Source organism: Lacerta agilis, chromosome 1, assembly GCF_009819535.1.
Source record: "Lacerta agilis isolate rLacAgi1 chromosome 1, rLacAgi1.pri, whole genome shotgun sequence".
Lineage (NCBI taxonomy): Eukaryota > Metazoa > Chordata > Lepidosauria > Squamata > Lacertidae > Lacerta > Lacerta agilis.
Genome location: NC_046312.1, coordinates 56,303,691 through 56,321,257, shown reverse-complemented (window position 1 = coordinate 56,321,257; position 17,567 = coordinate 56,303,691). Strand labels below are relative to the sequence as shown.

Genomic DNA, 17,567 nt, shown 5'->3' with positions numbered 1-17,567 from the left:
GTTTGATGATTTTTTGATTTAATTTTCCCCTATCTCCAGATTATTCCAAAGGTTTTGGTGGTAAATATGGTGTGGACAAGGAGAAAGTGGACAAAAGTGCTGTTGGCTTTGAATACCAGGGCAAAACTGAAAAACACGAATCACAGAAAGGTTTTTATTTTAAATTTTATTCCATGAAATTGTTTCGGGTTGGCCTTCTTTAAGCCTGAGCCTTTTAGTATACTTCAGTATCCCTGCATAAACGGAAGCCTTCAACTTTTAGAAGTAAAAAAATCCTCTTCCCTTTCTCTTTCTCCTATCTTTTTGTTTTGTTTATTTTGTTACATTTATATTTATACATTTTTATACATTTATATAAAATAAAATAAAAACCCACAGCAGCTGATGCCTATGTAATAAATAAACCTAAAGTTGATTACTTTAGGAAGGCCTTTGTGAGAATACACAGTTACAGGTGGGTAGCCGTGTTGGTCTGCCATAGTTGAAACAAAATCGAAAATTCTTTTCAGTAGCACCTTAGAGACCAACTGTGTTTGTTCTCTAATACACAGTTCTATTAAAGTTCTGAACTAACTTCACTGCACACAAGTTCCTTCATAAGGATTGTGTTGTGTTTATGGATGTTACAGATTTTGATCTATTTGCTTTACTGTAAACCACCCTGTGGCTTGTGCAAATGGTGGTATATCAATCATTTCAATAAATCATCTAAATACTTTTACTTGTACAAGTATTTATACATGTCTATAAATACAGTACCTCTGTAATATATAGATATATACAATTTAGAAGTGTAACAACCATTAAAAGCAGCATAGTACAATCATTAACATGACTAGCTACCTATGATTATTTGTTGGTTTATTAAATTGATATATTGCCCTTCATCCGTAGATCTCAAGGTGGTTCATAACTTAAAAATATTTTTGAAAACCACAAATATATCCTGTGAGTTCCTCGGCTCAAACAATTTATTGCATCCAGCAATAAATCTGGATGATTGAACTAGTAACTGTTGATGTGGCAAAACACTACTAGTTTTTTGTTTTTGTATAAACAGCTGCCTCTTAAATTTGCACTGTATAAGATTAGCAGTATTCTCTCTTGTGTATTTCTGTTTTGTGTAAATTGGACTATAGTGAATATTTGCTGAGATCTATACAGCGGCATCCTCAAGGCCCAGGCATAGGCAAACTCGGCCCTCCAGCTGTTTGGGGACTACAATTCCCACCATCCCTGACCACTGGTCCTATTAGCTAGGGATGATGGGAGTTGTAGTTCCAAAACAGCTGCAGGGTCGAGTTTGCCTATGCCTGCTCAAGGCTCTGTGGAGCCAAGTAGCAGAGGAGAAATTGTGACATAAATGTCCTAAACATGTTTGTTCAGTACTTTAATTCACCTCAGTTCACTGAGTCCTTATGACTGCAGCTTTGTGTACTAATATTTTCCTGCCATTAAAAAAAAAATGCTACTCATACATTGAGTTGGACTTGGCAGGGGGAAGAAGACCTCTAGCTACATTCTCTTGAATATATAAATTCACTTTAAACTTCCTCCAGGACAGAAACGAGTTCTCAGTAACACCTTGTGTTATTTTATCTATCTAGATTATACAAAAGGTTTTGGTGGGAAATTTGGGGTACAGACGGACAGACAGGACAAATGTGCCCTTGGCTGGGATCACCAGGAAAAAGTACAACTGCACGAATCTCAGAAAGGTATATACATATTTCTTGACTGTACATATAAAGAGGTACAATGATTACCATCCTGTGTAATGCTATACTGTTGTTGGGTTCATATAGAACAGTAGTGTCCAAACTTATTTCAAAGAGGGCCAGATTTGATGAAGCAAAGGGCCAGCCAAAGTTGTTGACCTTTTTTTAGGATTGAAGTTGTTGACCTTTTTTTAAAAACTGCCACAGGGGCCAGATTAAACCAACTGATGGGCCTGATTAGACCCCTGAAACAGACTTTGGACATGTCTGATATAGAAGGAAGGTATATGCACCACGTGATCTCTAGCAGAGGTCACCACAGTGGTGACTTCCAGATTTGGCTGAGGCTGATGGCACCTGGAAGCTTGTGAAAATATTCTTCAGAGTTTTCAGACTCAAACTACATGTTCAAAAATATTACATGGGCTTGGCACCATTTCACTTGTATATTGTGAGGTGGAAGGGGAAATAGTAGTATGCCTGAATGCTTTCCCATGTGAAAAATGTCTTCTGCTTTTGAAAAGATGGGTATATCAGAGAAAGTTTTAGCACGTTCTTCTCCTTGGTGTGATTGCTGTGTACATGCAGGGGATTTTTGGCATGGGCTTTGAAACATGTGGCATTCCAAGCTGTGATTTCTCCCAGCTGCAATCTGAAGTAAAACAGTCATGAAACCATAAGATTTCTCAATGTGTATTTTGGTTCTGAATTGCGTGATGTGTTCCTGAAAGTAGTTATGGGAGGCTACTGTTCAACGCCATGGGAGTCATCCCGTGGTGTCCTGCAGGGTTTCATCTTGTTCCCCATACTATTTGACGTCTATATGAATCCACTGGGAGCTGTTGTCAGGAGATTTGAAGTGCCATCAATATGCAGATGACACCCACCTCTCTCTTTTTGTTCCATCTGAGTTGGGAAAGGCAGTTGCTTGGAGACAGTGATGGACTGAATCTTGGAGAGGAGATGGCCTGTCCTGGGTGGGATTACACTCCCCTGGCAGGAGCAGGTCTGTTCCTGGATTCAGCACTGTTTGTTACTGGAGGCTCAGGCGAGTTCAGGGGCTAGGAGTGCCTTTTTCCAGGTCCTGCTGGTTCACCAGCCTCAGCCCCTTTTGGACAAAAATGACCTGGCTGTTATACTCCACGATCTGGCAACTTCCAGATTGGATTATTGAAATGTGCTCTGAATGGGGCTACCCTTGAAGACAACTCAAATTTAAATTGGTCGAAAATACAGTGGCCAGATTACTGGCTGTGGCTCCATTTTCATTCCTGTTTTAAAACAGCTGCACTGGTTACCATTTTGTTTCTGGCTCCAAGATACTGTACTCATATGACTCAGGCTCTAGATACCCGAAAGACCAACTCCTTCCCTATTGGACCTTGAGCGCTAAGATTGGTAGAGGGGGGCACTCTTGTTCGTTCCACCACCCCCAGATGCTATGGGGAGGGGGTGGCCCAGGAAAGAAAATCCTCTCTGGCAGCCCCTAAGTTGTGGTACTCTATCCCAATAGAGGTGTCTGGCAACTTCTTTATTTAGCTTCTGTGATACTTAAGATGCATATTTTTAGGACCTACCTTACTTTTGTGATTTTTATTTTTCGTGATTGTAAATTGTTTTATTCTTTTTTTTTTAACATTGTGTTGCAACCTGCCCTGGTACTTTAAGGTTAGGGGCAGGTAATAAATTGATACTTTTGGGGGCTTTTTTAATAGTGTTTGTTTTTTGGTTCATCCATGTTGTATCTAAATATGTTTCTCTTCCTCCTGTCCTTCTCCTTCTCTCCTCTTGCTTTCTTTTTCCTCGTGATATAACCTGGATTTCTCAGACTATAAGAGTGGTTTCGGAGGGAAATTCGGTGTTCAAACAGAGAGGCAGGACTCCTCAGCTGTGGGGTTTGACTACAAGGAGAAACTAGCGAAGCACGAATCGCAACAAGGCATAGTTTCTAGTTGTAACTTATCCAGTGCAGCCACTTCTACCACAGACTTAAGTTGCTCTCTTTGAAAGCTCTACACCTCTCTTGGGCAGTTTCACAGCAACATTTCTTTCTCTCTGAATCATAGCATCCCAATACATCGCTGCAATCTTTAGTTGAATGTTTTAAAGCTAATGGCAGCCATTCATTATTATTATTATTTTTGGCAAGTGCGCATCAGGTCAGTAGTCTGCAATAGTATTGCTTGAGGGTGGATTCCATGATATACGAGGAGTGGACCTCTCCCGTGCCTTGTGTGGTTTTTGATTCTGGCCTATGAAGCCTGAGTCTTTGCCATAGCAAGGTTGCTTCTGTTCAGAAAATGTCACTTGTAATACCCACGTCCTTAAACAGTTGAGTTTCTTCTGTCATAACAAGAAACCAACATTTTAGGTTTATGCTGAAATTGATATACTGCTTAAAAATGCAGACATCAATGTCTCTTTCTTTAAATGCAATGGGTGAAATAGCATAACAGGCACCACTATGAGATGATCTTCTTTTCTCCATGTGCTGTGAAATCAACCTAGCCAACATTACACACACACACACACACACACACACACACACATATATATAGAGAGAGAGAGAGCCCTTGCCTCTTTCTTCAAAGGAAAACCCATGTGCATTTCATTTCCTAGAACTAGTACAGTAGTTTCCATATGTTGCAATGTTAAAGTCATGCACCATCCATCCGATATAAAATATGCCCTGATTTGGCTGTTAGGAGGTTTGAGATTTTGTTTTTAGTGATCCCCGCTTCATGCAGTATATCAGTTCAATATAAAACATGTGAAATAATATCTTCATTGAAACGTCAGGCAAAGGTGATTTGGTTCCAGTGTTTTGGGTGGATAGATAGATAGATAGATAGATAGATAGATAGATAGATAGATATATAAACTCTCTTTACATAGAATCTCCTTGATGAAAGTAAGGCAAGGTAGTCCATGAGATCCTTCCATAAATAAGAAGTATTTCATTCCTTCAGTTTCCCCCCACAGTGTGTGTGTGTGTGTGTTTTGTAGAAGTTTGTCTATCCAGCATTTAATTGTACTTCTGTTGTCAGTCTGTAATGCCATGCTCAAAGTAGACTCTCTGAAATCAGTGGGCCTGACTGATGTCAGTTCAGTGCTTTACATTGTGTCTACTGAAGACCATGGCTTGGTTGGATACAAAGCCCTCTGTGGTCAATATATCTTTGTCTTTTTGGCATTCATTGACATGGTGAATGCCAGAAATGGCGAGAAGTAAATGCTAGAAGTAGAGTAATCCAAGGCTGTGCTATAGAAGTGGTGGTTGGCAAGCAAGGGGTGTTGGGTCCAGAGAGGGAGAGCATACTTTTCTTTGCTTGATTCCTGCCAACGGTCATCCAGTGTCATTTCAGCCGATGAATGTGGAAGCATGAATCTGGCCCACTGTAGCTTGCACATCTGCCAACACTTCTTCCAAAATCTTACGTGTGTGTGTGTGTGTGTGTGTGTGTGTAATCTATTGCATCTACTTCTTTTCTGTTTTTTGCTTGGCTGCAGTCATTGGGAACTCTTAAGCATGCAGCTCCTTTCAGTACTCATCTGCATTTGAGAAAACTCAAAAGAGGGCTAGAAACAATCACCTACAATTAGATTTTTTTTTGTCCTGTTTGTAGACTATTCAAAAGGCTTTGGTGGAAAATATGGCGTGCAGAAAGATCGAATGGATAAGGTATGACCGTAAATCAAATATTTCTTATGGCAAGGATGGGCAACCTTTCATTTCTGTCTGGGAACTGATGATGGGTGGAACCGGATGTTAAATTGTCTGCATTAAATAATGTGGAATAAATGCCCCCCGACAGCAGATTTTATAATGGCTGCCTCAGATTAGAATCTCCAGTCCAATGCAGAGATGCTCAGAAATAATCACCTCTGAATTCAATGACTAAGTATACAAAGGAGCTTCTTACTTTATTTTTTAGAACAGCAGACTAATACAGATACTGTTTTGGAAAAGAGATCCTTTCTTAGGCATATATACATACTCACGTGTGGCTGGTGGGTGATGAAAGTTTTTTTTTTTTAAGAAACAAAAATTGTGAGGAAATTAATATCAGCTGCAATTTTAGCAGCTCACAAGAAGTAGAAAAACATTACAAAAATGTAGTATATAAATGTCCAAATGCATAAAAAAGAGTGTTGCAACATAAAAAGCATCAGGGATCAAGTTCATAAAAGCATCCTCAACCTTCAGTGCAATTGTAACCATGTCTACTCATATGTTGAACCTTCATATATTTGTGATAGAGACATCTGTTCCCTTTGCAACCTTATATCACTGTGCACTTAAAGCTTCTCTACTGCTTTTTGAAATTGAGAGTTGCTCTTTTGAGTTCTCCGCTCAGTTGAAATTTAGCTTTGTGTTTCATTTTACTTATAAAAAATGTCGAACACTTTGCATCCAAGTTTGCATTTGTTATTAGATTGCCAAATGTCAGCTGGCATTTTGCTTTGTCTGGATACTTATTAAAATCACACAGCCTTTTTATTTGTTTTGAGTGCACATGTCACCTTTGAGAATGTGCAGCTTGTACATGAAAAGCAACTTTGGAGCATAAAAATGACTTCTTTAAAGAAAACTGTTGCGTGCATTTCTAATGCCTTGTTAACTTGTCCCCGATATGTGTGTGACCTCATCTGGCTTTTATTGATAGAATGCATCAGCTTTTGAAGATATTGAGAAATTGTCTTCAACGTACCAGAAGACCAAGCCGGTGGAAGCTGGTAAGGCTATATTTTAAAATGCTGAAAATATCTCTCCAATATTTTCCTTGTTTATGGTTTAGGTTGCCCTTATACCTGAAATATCTTAAGTTCTTGATGGCCTAAGTGCCTAGCATTATGAGGATGAGGTGCTGTGAATCTCAGGCATGTGTGCTCCTCTCTTCATCTCTGACAGCCACAAGGAGATACGGAACTTCAGCTTTTGTCTTGGATTAACCACGGTTTAGTGTTGCAACTGAATCCCAAGTTAATCTTAACTATGGTGAATAAAAACAAGACAGCTTCTTAAATTATGGCTTGAAGGTGACTAGTTTCCGTTAAGCTAAGGCTAGCCACAGTTTCTCCCAAGTTCAGATGGCAGATCAAATGTGGTTAATCTATAAAATGAAAGGAAAACTTCTCAACTCCTTGTAGCAACATTTCAGGGGTGGTGGTGGTTTGTGAGCCTGAGGTTTACTGCATTTCACCCTCATAATGTCAAGCCATGCTTAAGCATTACATGGGAGTGCAGTCATTGCATCAGCATAAGTACTAAATCTCCTAGGTGTATTTAGCTTTCTATGCTTGGAATGGCGAAATAAAAATTGGAAGGACTTTCTAATGTATTTTCTTTTTTGTCTGCTCAGGAAGGGAGTCATCATTTTAAATTGAACGTGTCAGCTAATCCTTGGCCTTGTTGCTGGAACAACTCCCGAATTCCTAACTTTTAAGTCAGTCATTTAGGCCTGAACTTTCAATATGTTCCAATTTTTGCAGCATCTGTTTTTAGTAGGAAGGTGAATGAGTCAGGCTTCTCAGGGGATTACATTACTTTTTCTAAGTACAAAGAATTTGCTTAGTCTTAATTTTGGTTACCAGTTAACTCTGGATCTGTATGTAGTAGAGGTTTGCATAGGAAACTGCCCTGCAAAATGAACATCTCAATATTTCCACTATTACAGCAACTAACAAAACCAGCAACATCAGAGCTAACTTTGAAAACCTAGCTAAGGATAAAGAGCAGGAGGATAGAAGGAAGGCAGAAGTCGAAAGAGCTCAAAGAATGGCACAGGACAAGCAAGAACAAGAGGAAGCCAGGAGGACGCTGGAAGTCAGTGAAATTCATTGTTTTGCCTCTTTCTTCCACCCTCCCCCACCCTTGTGGAAAAAGTCAGAATTGGTTTTGTTTCGTTTTTTGAAAATAATTAACTTTAAAACTTCTAGAAATCTGTAAACTTTTACGATTCAGAATACATATTATAAATAGATCTGGTTATTGTTTGCTTAAAGCCTTCCTAATTCCAGGATTCGTTAATTAGGCTGTACAGTCATACCTCGGGTTACGTCCGCTTCGGGTTAAGTACTTTTCGGGTTACGAACGGCACCCCGGAACCAATTAAGTACATAACCTGAGGTACCACTGTAATACAAAATAAGGATTCACTACTATGAGGAGGGAAGGAAGCTATTTTTAGATATTCTTTGGATCCCTGCTTTCTGGTTGTCACTGCAGTATACATCCCAACTGATGAAGCTCATAAAAAGAAAGTTTCTGTTGATAAAATGTGAGCTGTTGTCAACCAACCCCTTTGTGTCTGGACTGGACACAGAAACTTCTAGCCATGTTGTCTTCCCTGTTAGGACTTCCACCTCCATCTGAATTGTTCCTTTTATTGTTAAGAAACCTCTTGGTGTAGCTCTGTATTGCTAGCATCCTATAGGTCACTAGCTTTACTTGTAGCAGAGATATTCAGCCCCCTGATTTCCTTGCTCTGCTGCTGGCAATAGAATAATTGCCGAGCATTTCTGAGCTGCAGTGGGATAGAATTGGGTCCTGAAGATGGCCGGCATGCCTCCTTTATGACCCTAAATCTTGATCCTATGACTGGGGCACACAACTAGACAACAGAGAAGGATGCTTGCATGGGGCTGAGCAATTTTAAAATGTTCTTGCCCTGTAAGGTTTGAGTTAAGTAGCTGGCAAAATGCAGAGGCAGTTCCTCAGTAAAATATATAGAGCCAGCTGGAATAAATACACTAGAAGGATTTCTTTCTCCCCCGCCCCCCTGTCTGTCTCCTGGAAAGCGTCAACCTCTGTTGAGTGTTCTCTGTTAAAGAAATGTAACTTGGCTGTATCCTTGCTCCCAACCGATTCCTTTCTTCATCATATGATCTGTATCCCTGATGGTGTCATTTAAATCTAAGAAAGAGAAAAGCAAGGTGGTAGTTTTTACTTTTATTTCTAATGAGCAAAGATACTAGATTATTGCTCCTAAGTGCCTACCTCTTTTGGACTATCTTTAAGTCCTAGAAAGTGCTGTGCAGCTTAATCTGGAGAAAATTACTAGCAGCAGCACCCAGCATGGGTCTTCCTACTGCCACCCACTCTGACTCCTGCCTCTGAGACATTGATGTAGAAAGAAATTGCCTGTCTGCTACAGAATATGTGGGCCCCGTGAAATGAAATGCAGCAGTCCTTTACTGCTTGCATTCACAACACCTGGTAACGATTTAGTGTGTCAGACCACAGCTCTGGGACTACAAATGAAAAAATAAGTTCCTCTCCCAGCTTTGTAGTATGTCTTGTCTTGTTAGTGGGTTAACTAGACAAGGGAAGACTTACAGACTTGTTTCCCATCAATGCTTGCTTGCGGGGGGTGGGGCGATATATAGAAATCAATGTTATAGTCATCGCTCTTGTGTATTGTAATTCACCATCAGGAAAATGCACAGTACCTAAATGTTTACAGCAGGAACAATGAACAGATCACTTATAACCCAGTGCTAATAATTTTATGTATTCACAAATCTTATATCCTGTTCTTCTTTCAACCTGGAACTCAGGACGGCTGATGGCCAATAGAGAAAACAACTTTACACAGTAATATATCATCTAAACTGCAAAGGCATGGCAGCAACAATTCATCAGTACAACTGCAACTAAATATAGTTTACCTCTTTGTATAAGCACCTGGCCAGTGTAAAAGTACATAGTCTCCTTGTAAAAACTGCATTCCTCCATGTCTTGCTGCCCAGACATATATTGACTTAAGCGAACAACTGAGACTTAAAAAGTGCAGTGCTTAATAAATCCTACAGCGATTTCACTAATCAGCCGTGGTAGAGAAATAAAGACACACACAGTGAAATAATCAGCTAACAGAAGAGTATACAAACACAACAAATACAATACACTAACAATAGAAAGCAAAAACACACAGTATCCTCTTCCCTCCCTCAGTAGCAGCAGCAATCTGGAAATATGGATACATAAAGTGAAAAGTGTAGGATATAGAAAATTTAACTATTGCCGTTTCCACAATTGTTTACAGCAGGGGTCCCCAAACTAAGGCCCGGGGGCTGCATGTGGCCCAATCGCCTTCTAAATCCAGCCTGCGGACGGTGCAGGAATCAGCGTGTTTTTACATGAGTAGAATGTGTCCTTTTATTTAAAATGCATCTCTGGGTTATTTCTGGGGCATAGGAATTTGTTCATTTTTTTTTTCAAACTATAGTCCGGCCCCCCACAAGGTCTAAGAGACAGTGAACCGGCCCCCTGCTGAAAAAGTTTGCTGACCCCTGGTTTACAGTAAGCAGGTGGCCACAAGTGTACTCGCTGTACGTACCTTCCTTATCTAGGGACAAGAGGGGCTGCCCTTCCTTCTGTGACTCTTTCAGCTTTCACCCGAAAGCATTATTTGATCCAATCTCCTATTGTGGGGTGCCTTTCTTCCCTAACTCTGACTATGGGGTTCCACCACCCCATTGGCAGTTGTCATAGGGGTGCTGCACACTTATTGCTCCAGAAATGGTGACCTGTGTCCCCTGTGTTGTTCCATCTCACACCAGTTGCTGTTAATTGGCATCATTGTTTCAGAGAGTCTAGGGAACAGGAGGCTGCAGAAACTCCTTTCTGATTCCCACTGTTTTGGCGGCAGCTGCTGCCTCTGACAGTTCACATTTAGGCCATCTTTCATCTCCCTGTCCTTTACCCTTAAGTCCAATCAGCTTGTCAGAAAGGTGATGTTTGGTGCATTGGAAAATGCGGTGCCTTTATGTTCCGAGGCCATTTCTAAAATAGGATCTTGAAGCTTGGTTGGTGAATTAATGCAAGGGAACCAGCCCCTCATGCTTAAGGATACATAAAAAGGTAAAGGGGCCCCTGACCATCAGGTCCAGTCGTGTCCGACTCTGGGGTTGCAGCGCTCATCTCGTGTTACTGGCTGAGGGAGCCGGCGTACAGCTTCCGGGTCATGTGGCCAGCATGACAAAGCCGCTTCTGGTGAACCAGAGCAGCGCACAAAAACGCCATTTACCTTCCCGCTGGAGCGATACCTATTTATCTACTTGTACTTTGACGTGCTTTTGAACTGCTAGGTGGGCAGGAGCTGGGACTGAGCAACGGGAGCTCACCCCGTTGCGGGGATTCGAACCGCCGACCTTCTGATCAGCAAGCCCTAGGCTCTGTGGTTTAACCCACAGCGCCACCTGCATCCCTAAGGATACATAGAAAGCAACAAAACAGGTGAAGGAAGCACTTAGCAGACAATACAGATGTCTTGCCTTATGGTGTGGAATTCTCCTTGCAAGTGGATTCTGTGAAGGAAATAAGCCAGCCCATTCACATGGCCACATGTGCTGCTTCATGGGTCAGCAGTGATGGCATAAGCGTCAGCCCATGAGTGGGGTAACTTGGTTGCCATATTCATGCAGCTTGCCACTGTGTACGTTGAGTTGCAAGCTCTCAGTATGTCACACTGGCTCGCATGCTCCTTGTAGTTGTAACTGCAGGGTAACTCCTTGTGGAGGATTTAAAGGGCGACCTCATCATGGTCTTACTGTTAAGTATTCTCCTCACTGTGCCTGCTTTCTGTTTTAGCCTCCTGCAGTGTGGCTCCATAAGTGAAGCTGCTGCAGAAAATAAGTTACCTTCCTTACAAATTCTCACTTTTTAATAGAGGGGCAAGTTAGTGGTGGTGTTGCGTGAAAGTGCAGGCCACAAACTTCCTGCTCCTCTTGTTGTGTCATGTCTGTGCTACAGATCTTGCTTTGATCCATATCTCTTCTCCCATGCACCTACTCTGTTTTCCCCCCTCTTTCTTTTAAAGGAACAGGCCAAAGCCAAGAAACAAACCCCACCTCCATCTCCTGCTCCTGCTCCTGCTCCTGCTCCTGCTCCTGCTCCTGCTCCCACACCACAGTCTGTGGAAGAAAAATTGCCATCAAGTCCAGTCTATGAGGTTAGTTTGCTAGCTATAGTCATTTAGCCAAACAGGGAAAAAGCAAAATCCTAGCTGAAGGGCAAATGCTTTGCATGCTGAAGCTCCCAGGTAAAATCACTGGCATCTACCTGTCAGGTAGGAAGTGCTGTGAAAGAGTTCTCTGCCTCCTCTGCTTGTTGGGCTATATGCACCAGTAGTCCAACAGGGGCATCACCGGAAGCTGCCTTATACCACTCAGAACAATAACATTGCAATAAATTTAATCACATTTGCTATGCTAAATTTGGAACATTCGGCAAGGGAGAGATCATGGGGAGAAATGAGAATATGCTTGAATGAATTACCACGGGGTAGTGAAGAGCAGACTTTCAGCTGTATAATGAACAAACATGCTGCCCAATTGTATTCCCACAATGACTGTGATGCGGCACTTGCAGTGCACCATCCCAGCTTCTCCTTGAGTCTGCCAAATTACTTTGCCAAGGAATTGATCTGTCGGACTCTCGTAAGGCACTTGCTGTGTATCTTCACACGAAGGGCACTTGCAAAATGTCAGCTTGCAGCAGTCTCCAAAATGGAAGCAGTCCATGGGCCGTCTTCATGTGCTTCTCATTTTTGAAAACTCAAATAAGGAGGAGTTCCTGGTCATGGGGAGGCTTCTAAGCATGTTCAGCTGAAAGCGCTTTGGAAGTTCTAAAGGGGGCTTCTGTGTCAGGTGGAGCAGATGAGCATTTGGGGGAGCGGGGGGCTGGCACAGGGGTGTAATTCCCCTGCACACTTTAGCCCTATGTGCATTAATGTGGATGTGGTATGCATTGTGCCCTGTGTACCGGGGGTGGGCCACCTTTATTAGCCCAACAGGGACATTCTGAGAGCCCCGTGTCAGCTGTGGGCGGGGTCAGAGGCAAAAGAGATGGAGCTATGAATATGACTCTTACTTTTGTACAGTAGCATATATGCAAAAAAAGAGAGGTTTCTCTGTGTGTGCTTGTTCAAGAACACATGCCAGTCCAGGCTGTGGATTGAAGAAGGCCTCAAGAGTCACTGCATTCCCCACCACCCTTCCCCCAGGGTTGAGATTTCCTCCTCCTAAGGGAGGCAGTAATAACTGCATTTCTGTAACAACAACAACATACTTGAAGTTCTCTCTGTCTGTTATGTTCTGGCTGCCTCTCCTTCCCTCTAGGATGCTGTTTCCTTTGAGTCTGGCTACAAGAATTCAAATGCAAATTACTCAGCTGCACACGAGCCAGAAACCAACAACAAAGTTGAAGAATCTGACTACCAAGAAGCAGTCAGTCAGCGAGAGCCAGAGTATGAATCTGAGACGGTGTATGAAGTGGCTGGGGCAGGAAACCAGTATCAAGCAGGTTTGACAGCTTGTCTTTTGACCTAGGAGAGATCTCTTTGGTCATGGCTTTAGGCAATGGTAGACTGTTCTCAGGTCTGGTAGTTTGAGATGTTCAGGCTAGAAAACACTCAGTAAGTGACAGGAGTTGGGAGGTAATATTTTGAGTAGATGGTTCCTTCTTTTTCTAAAGCTATGCAGGGCTGTATCTAGCTAATGCTGGGCAGGGGATTTACCTGGGAAGCCTCTCTGTGCTGTATTGAGCTCCTTAGAGTAGCATCAGATACAAACCTATAAATATTTGGGGTCTGTGCTTTCTGAAAAACAAAGCTGGGGAAAAGGCATACTAGTGTTACATATAGGGGAATTGCTGGGCCAGGGATATCTAATGATGTGAAAGTAGGTCACTCTCTGTGGGATTTATTCTCCCGTAAGCATGTCTAGGATTGCAACCTCAGCCTACTAGGTCTTGGATTCATGCAATAAAAATGATCTTAAATGGTGATTAGAACCTATGTTGGATGATGCAACTGAATATGGGAGACACCAACTTTAAGTGTCAGACTACATGTTAGTACATGAGTTTTAGAAATTCATATATCCATTTATTGTGTCATGCATAGTAATAACGTGTCCCTTTCCCTTTAGATGAAAATACTTACGAATACGAAAATGACCTTGGAATAACAGCGATAGCCTTATATGATTACCAGGCTGGTAAGCAATACATATCCTTAGTTCTGCAGTTCTGGTTTTTAATATATATATATATATTGCATGGAGTTATATTCAGCATATATATTCAATATGCTTCAATAAGCACTATCTCATACAATGCAGAATGTTTTCAGAGCTGTGTCATAAATTTTGCAGTTCTCTGAACACAGCGCACAAGCACAGGAATGGTGGGTGCGAAATTCAGTAGCTGAGAATATTGACGTAAGTTTCTAACCCTTGCACCTGCTTTAAACCTGATAGTATCTCAGAAGCCAAGAAGGTAGGAATGAGGCTACATCTCACAGCTTTGCTATATGGCAGAGAAGTATTATCTGCTTAAATCGCTTACTCTGATCGAGACCACTAAATTTCAGTTTGTGGCAATTCGTTACACCAAATAGTTGGCCACATAGTGCTCCAAAGCAGAATTCACATTGCCTTTTGGGGAAATGGTTATTAGTTCCACCTCTAGGTTCAAAAATATATTTGACCATCTGTGGCAGGAGTGAGTAGATGATAAAAATAATTGGTAACTCTCCCAGTTTTATGGAAGATTTTACGTAAGCATTTTTGTTTTGCTCTTGGGATTTGGATTACCCTTTCTTCTGCAAGCTTTGTGTCACTCACCATACTGGCTTTCCAAGATGCTGAGTATATTGCCCTGAGATTCCTTGCCAAACCGTCTCCCTTTTGCAACCTGCTTCAAAGGGGTTTTCCTATTGGTAACGATTCCACTGCAGGATTGCCATCCTAGGTGATCTGGAGGACAAAGACCCCAGTGCCACAGCAAATCGGCAAAGGGTCTGGCAGAGTTCTCATGTGAATGCCAAACGCACTTATTCCTCATGCCTGACCATTAAAAAACAAAGTATCCTATCTGGAAATAGTCCTTGGTGATAGCATGATCTGGCACACACGTGCCAGGAACAATCTTCAATGGTTTCGATCTTGTTCTCGTGTACCACCTAGGCAAAAGAATCACACGTTTCTCATAGAATCAAGGTATTTCATATGGAAGTTTGGGATCTTGGGTGCAATCTAGAGTTGTGTTCCCATGTCTTGGGTGTGACCCATACTCTGCAACACCAAAGACCCTTTCCCTCTTTATAACCATCAACGAGAATCCTGCTTTAATACAGATTAACATAATTAACTCTTATTTAGTACCTTACCCGTTCCCCCACCCCCTTTTATATCTGTATAACTGTATATTTGTATAACTTGAGACTTGCTTCTGTTCTTTCCACAGCTGGTGATGATGAAATTTCCTTTGATCCTGACGACATCATCACAAACATTGAAATGATCGATGATGGCTGGTGGAGGGGAGTGTGCAAAGGCAGATACGGGCTCTTCCCAGCTAATTATGTTGAGCTGAGGCAATAGGAAATAATGTCCTACCATTTATGCCTTAATACCGTGATCATTCGTCTGATTAATTACACTACAAATCATGTTCTTTTTCTTCCGGAGGATGGAGGGGGTCTATACATATTCCTTTTATATTTAAGATATTTTGCCGATGCTTTTACAAATGTTTATGGGCTCAAAAATCGCTTAATATATTGTAACTCTCGCGTTCCCCACTTCAGCCTGTTATCATAGGTTTTTAATGCGGTTTGAAAATGGGGGCTTTTCCTTTTGGCCAAATTGGTGATGGTGTTCACAACAGTTTCCAAGGCATTTTTAATTGTTTCTGATGGCAACTGCATGTCTCATTTTGTAGCTGTCTGTGTGCTGAATCCCCAAGTAATTATGTCCAGCTGCTCTTGTACTCTCATCGTACTCTCAGCTACTCATTGTCTGCTTCCCAGATCTCAGCCGTGCAAGTTTATAGATCACATTTCCATATATAGGGAACATAGCAGGAGGACCTGAGAGAGTTGCAGTTGATGGCAATTACTCCATAGGAAAAACCTTTTTACATTGATAATAGGAAGGATCCAGTGCAGATACATTTTTAAAAAAATATTTTCTTGAGGACTGAAATGCAGTGGAAAGTTCCCTTGTGCAGCCACCGTTCATTCAGTCCAAGAGAGGGTTGATGCCATTGCCATAAGCATTTGTTATCTTGTGTTCTCCTCCAGTGGAAGCCTCCAATATATTGGCAAAAGAAAACCCTGTTTTGCTTCTTTTCCCCGTGTCCAGAACACTGTGAGATTTTTGGTCCTGAGAGACTTGCCAAGAAGTGACCATTGTCATTGTCTTGCAAATAACACCCATCTGCTGCATGCAGTTCATAACACTGCTGCCTTGATGTTTAAAATGAGGCAATAGGTGTGTACATGCATACTGGATTTTTATGATTTGGAAGTGGGAGAAGGCCAGCTGTGTAGTAAGCTGGTTATGCAACCATATTTCACTCAAGGAATGTTAATAAGAGGAGCTTAAAACCTTGCAGATAATCTCTACTAAGCAATGTGTAGAAAACTACCACCTTTTTTATAAGTTCAGCTGAAACTGCCAGTAACACGAATCAGTAAAAGTGTGTCTGCCTCTTGCCAAATGTTAAGCTGAAGTTCTTGCTACTACTACTCAATGGGACAAGTCAAATATTGGTTTAGTCACTAATTTTGATCACATGAGCATCCCTACCAAAGACGTGTTCAGTGTGTGTGTCCTGTCCATTTCTACTTGACTGGAGGAATTCAGGGAGGAACTGATTGAGCAAGAAAAAGTGAAAAAGTCTCATAAGTAAGCCCAGTGGAATATTAAAACAATATTTATGTAAAATGGCAGTGTACAGTGTATCTAGGAAGGCGGCCTTGGGGGTGGGATCGTGAGGGGGGTGGAATTGACTAGTTGGGACAATCTTTAAGAAGAATGTCACTTTTACCTGATGTTTCCTTTCCCACTGGTTTCTATTTGTCTCCTGATTGCATTGATAGTATTACATTGGGTTGGGCCAGATTTTATATGCAGTTAATCTTACCAAGTTTTGCATAGGACACCTCATAGGGTACATTATTCCTTTTTCCTTTTTTGTAAATTAAATATTCAAATAAAATTTTGGAACCATCTGCAGAGCCTGTTTGTGTGTGTGTTTTAAAGGCTTTAGTTTATCACATACTGAGCTAGTTTTAAAAATCACACAAAAGTCTTATGTGAGAAAGCCTTGGTCTCTCCAGTGCTCAATGAGGCATCCACAACCATTGGTCAGCCCAATTCTAGCAGATTTCACCACCCAGGAAGGACTCTAAGGTCAAAGGAGCACACAGTAGACCTTACACCTCCGAGCACATTGTCTGCATCCTTGGGTACAACATAATCAATGTGCTAATTCCACCCATCTCTAGCTCTGTCTTCACTAGGGCAACTAAATTGGCCTGTATATGAGCTGCTTTCTCTGCAAATGTGTAGCTAATACATCATAGTGGGCTCAGTGTTACCCAGCAGAGCTTTTTAAGATGGCAAGTAGCCTTGGTGTAGACACGGGGAAGGTGAAGGGGACTGGTCTAAACCACTGAGCCTCTTGGTCTTGCTGATTGGCAGGTTGGCAGTTCGAATCCGCGCGACAGAGTGAGCTCCCATTGCTCTGTCCCAGCTTCTGCCAACCTAGCAGTTCAAAAGCACACCAGTGCAAAGGTATAGCACTGCAGCGGGAAGGTAAATGGCATTTCCATATGCTCTGGTTTCCATCACGGTATTCCATTGCACTAGAAGCGGTTTAGTCATGCCAGGCCACATGACCCGGAAAACTGTCTGTGGACCAACGCCTGCTCCCTTGGCCTTAAAGCGAGATGAGCGCCACAACCCCATGGTCACCTTTGACCGGACTTGACCATCCTTTACCTTTAACTAACCTACTTACCTAAATGTGGAGAAGTAGGCCCTAGAGCCCTCAAG

The 17,567-nt window shown here is 41.8% G+C and overlaps 1 protein-coding gene across 4 annotated transcripts in view; it reads left to right on the top strand.

Annotated features, from left to right (window-relative positions):
• LOC117047360 (src substrate protein p85) overlaps positions 1-16,741 on the top strand; it is a 37,897-nt gene extending 21,156 nt beyond the window's left edge. For 3 of the 4 annotated variants that reach the window (XM_033150429.1, XM_033150421.1, XM_033150436.1), the window contains exons 8-17: positions 40-150; positions 1,608-1,718; positions 3,547-3,657; positions 5,345-5,400; positions 6,386-6,455; positions 7,397-7,545; positions 11,543-11,674; positions 12,843-13,026; positions 13,653-13,721; positions 14,971-16,741. In XM_033150429.1, the coding sequence (XP_033006320.1) occupies positions 40-150; positions 1,608-1,718; positions 3,547-3,657; positions 5,345-5,400; positions 6,386-6,455; positions 7,397-7,545; positions 11,543-11,674; positions 12,843-13,026; positions 13,653-13,721; positions 14,971-15,107 (1,130 nt within the window). In that variant the 3' untranslated portion in view covers positions 15,108-16,741. The remainder of the gene's footprint in view (positions 1-39; positions 151-1,607; positions 1,719-3,546; positions 3,658-5,344; positions 5,401-6,385; positions 6,456-7,396; positions 7,546-11,542; positions 11,675-12,842; positions 13,027-13,652; positions 13,722-14,970) is intronic. The other variant, XM_033150444.1, reaches the window with a different exon arrangement.
• Positions 16,742-17,567: the final 826 nt, after the last annotated feature.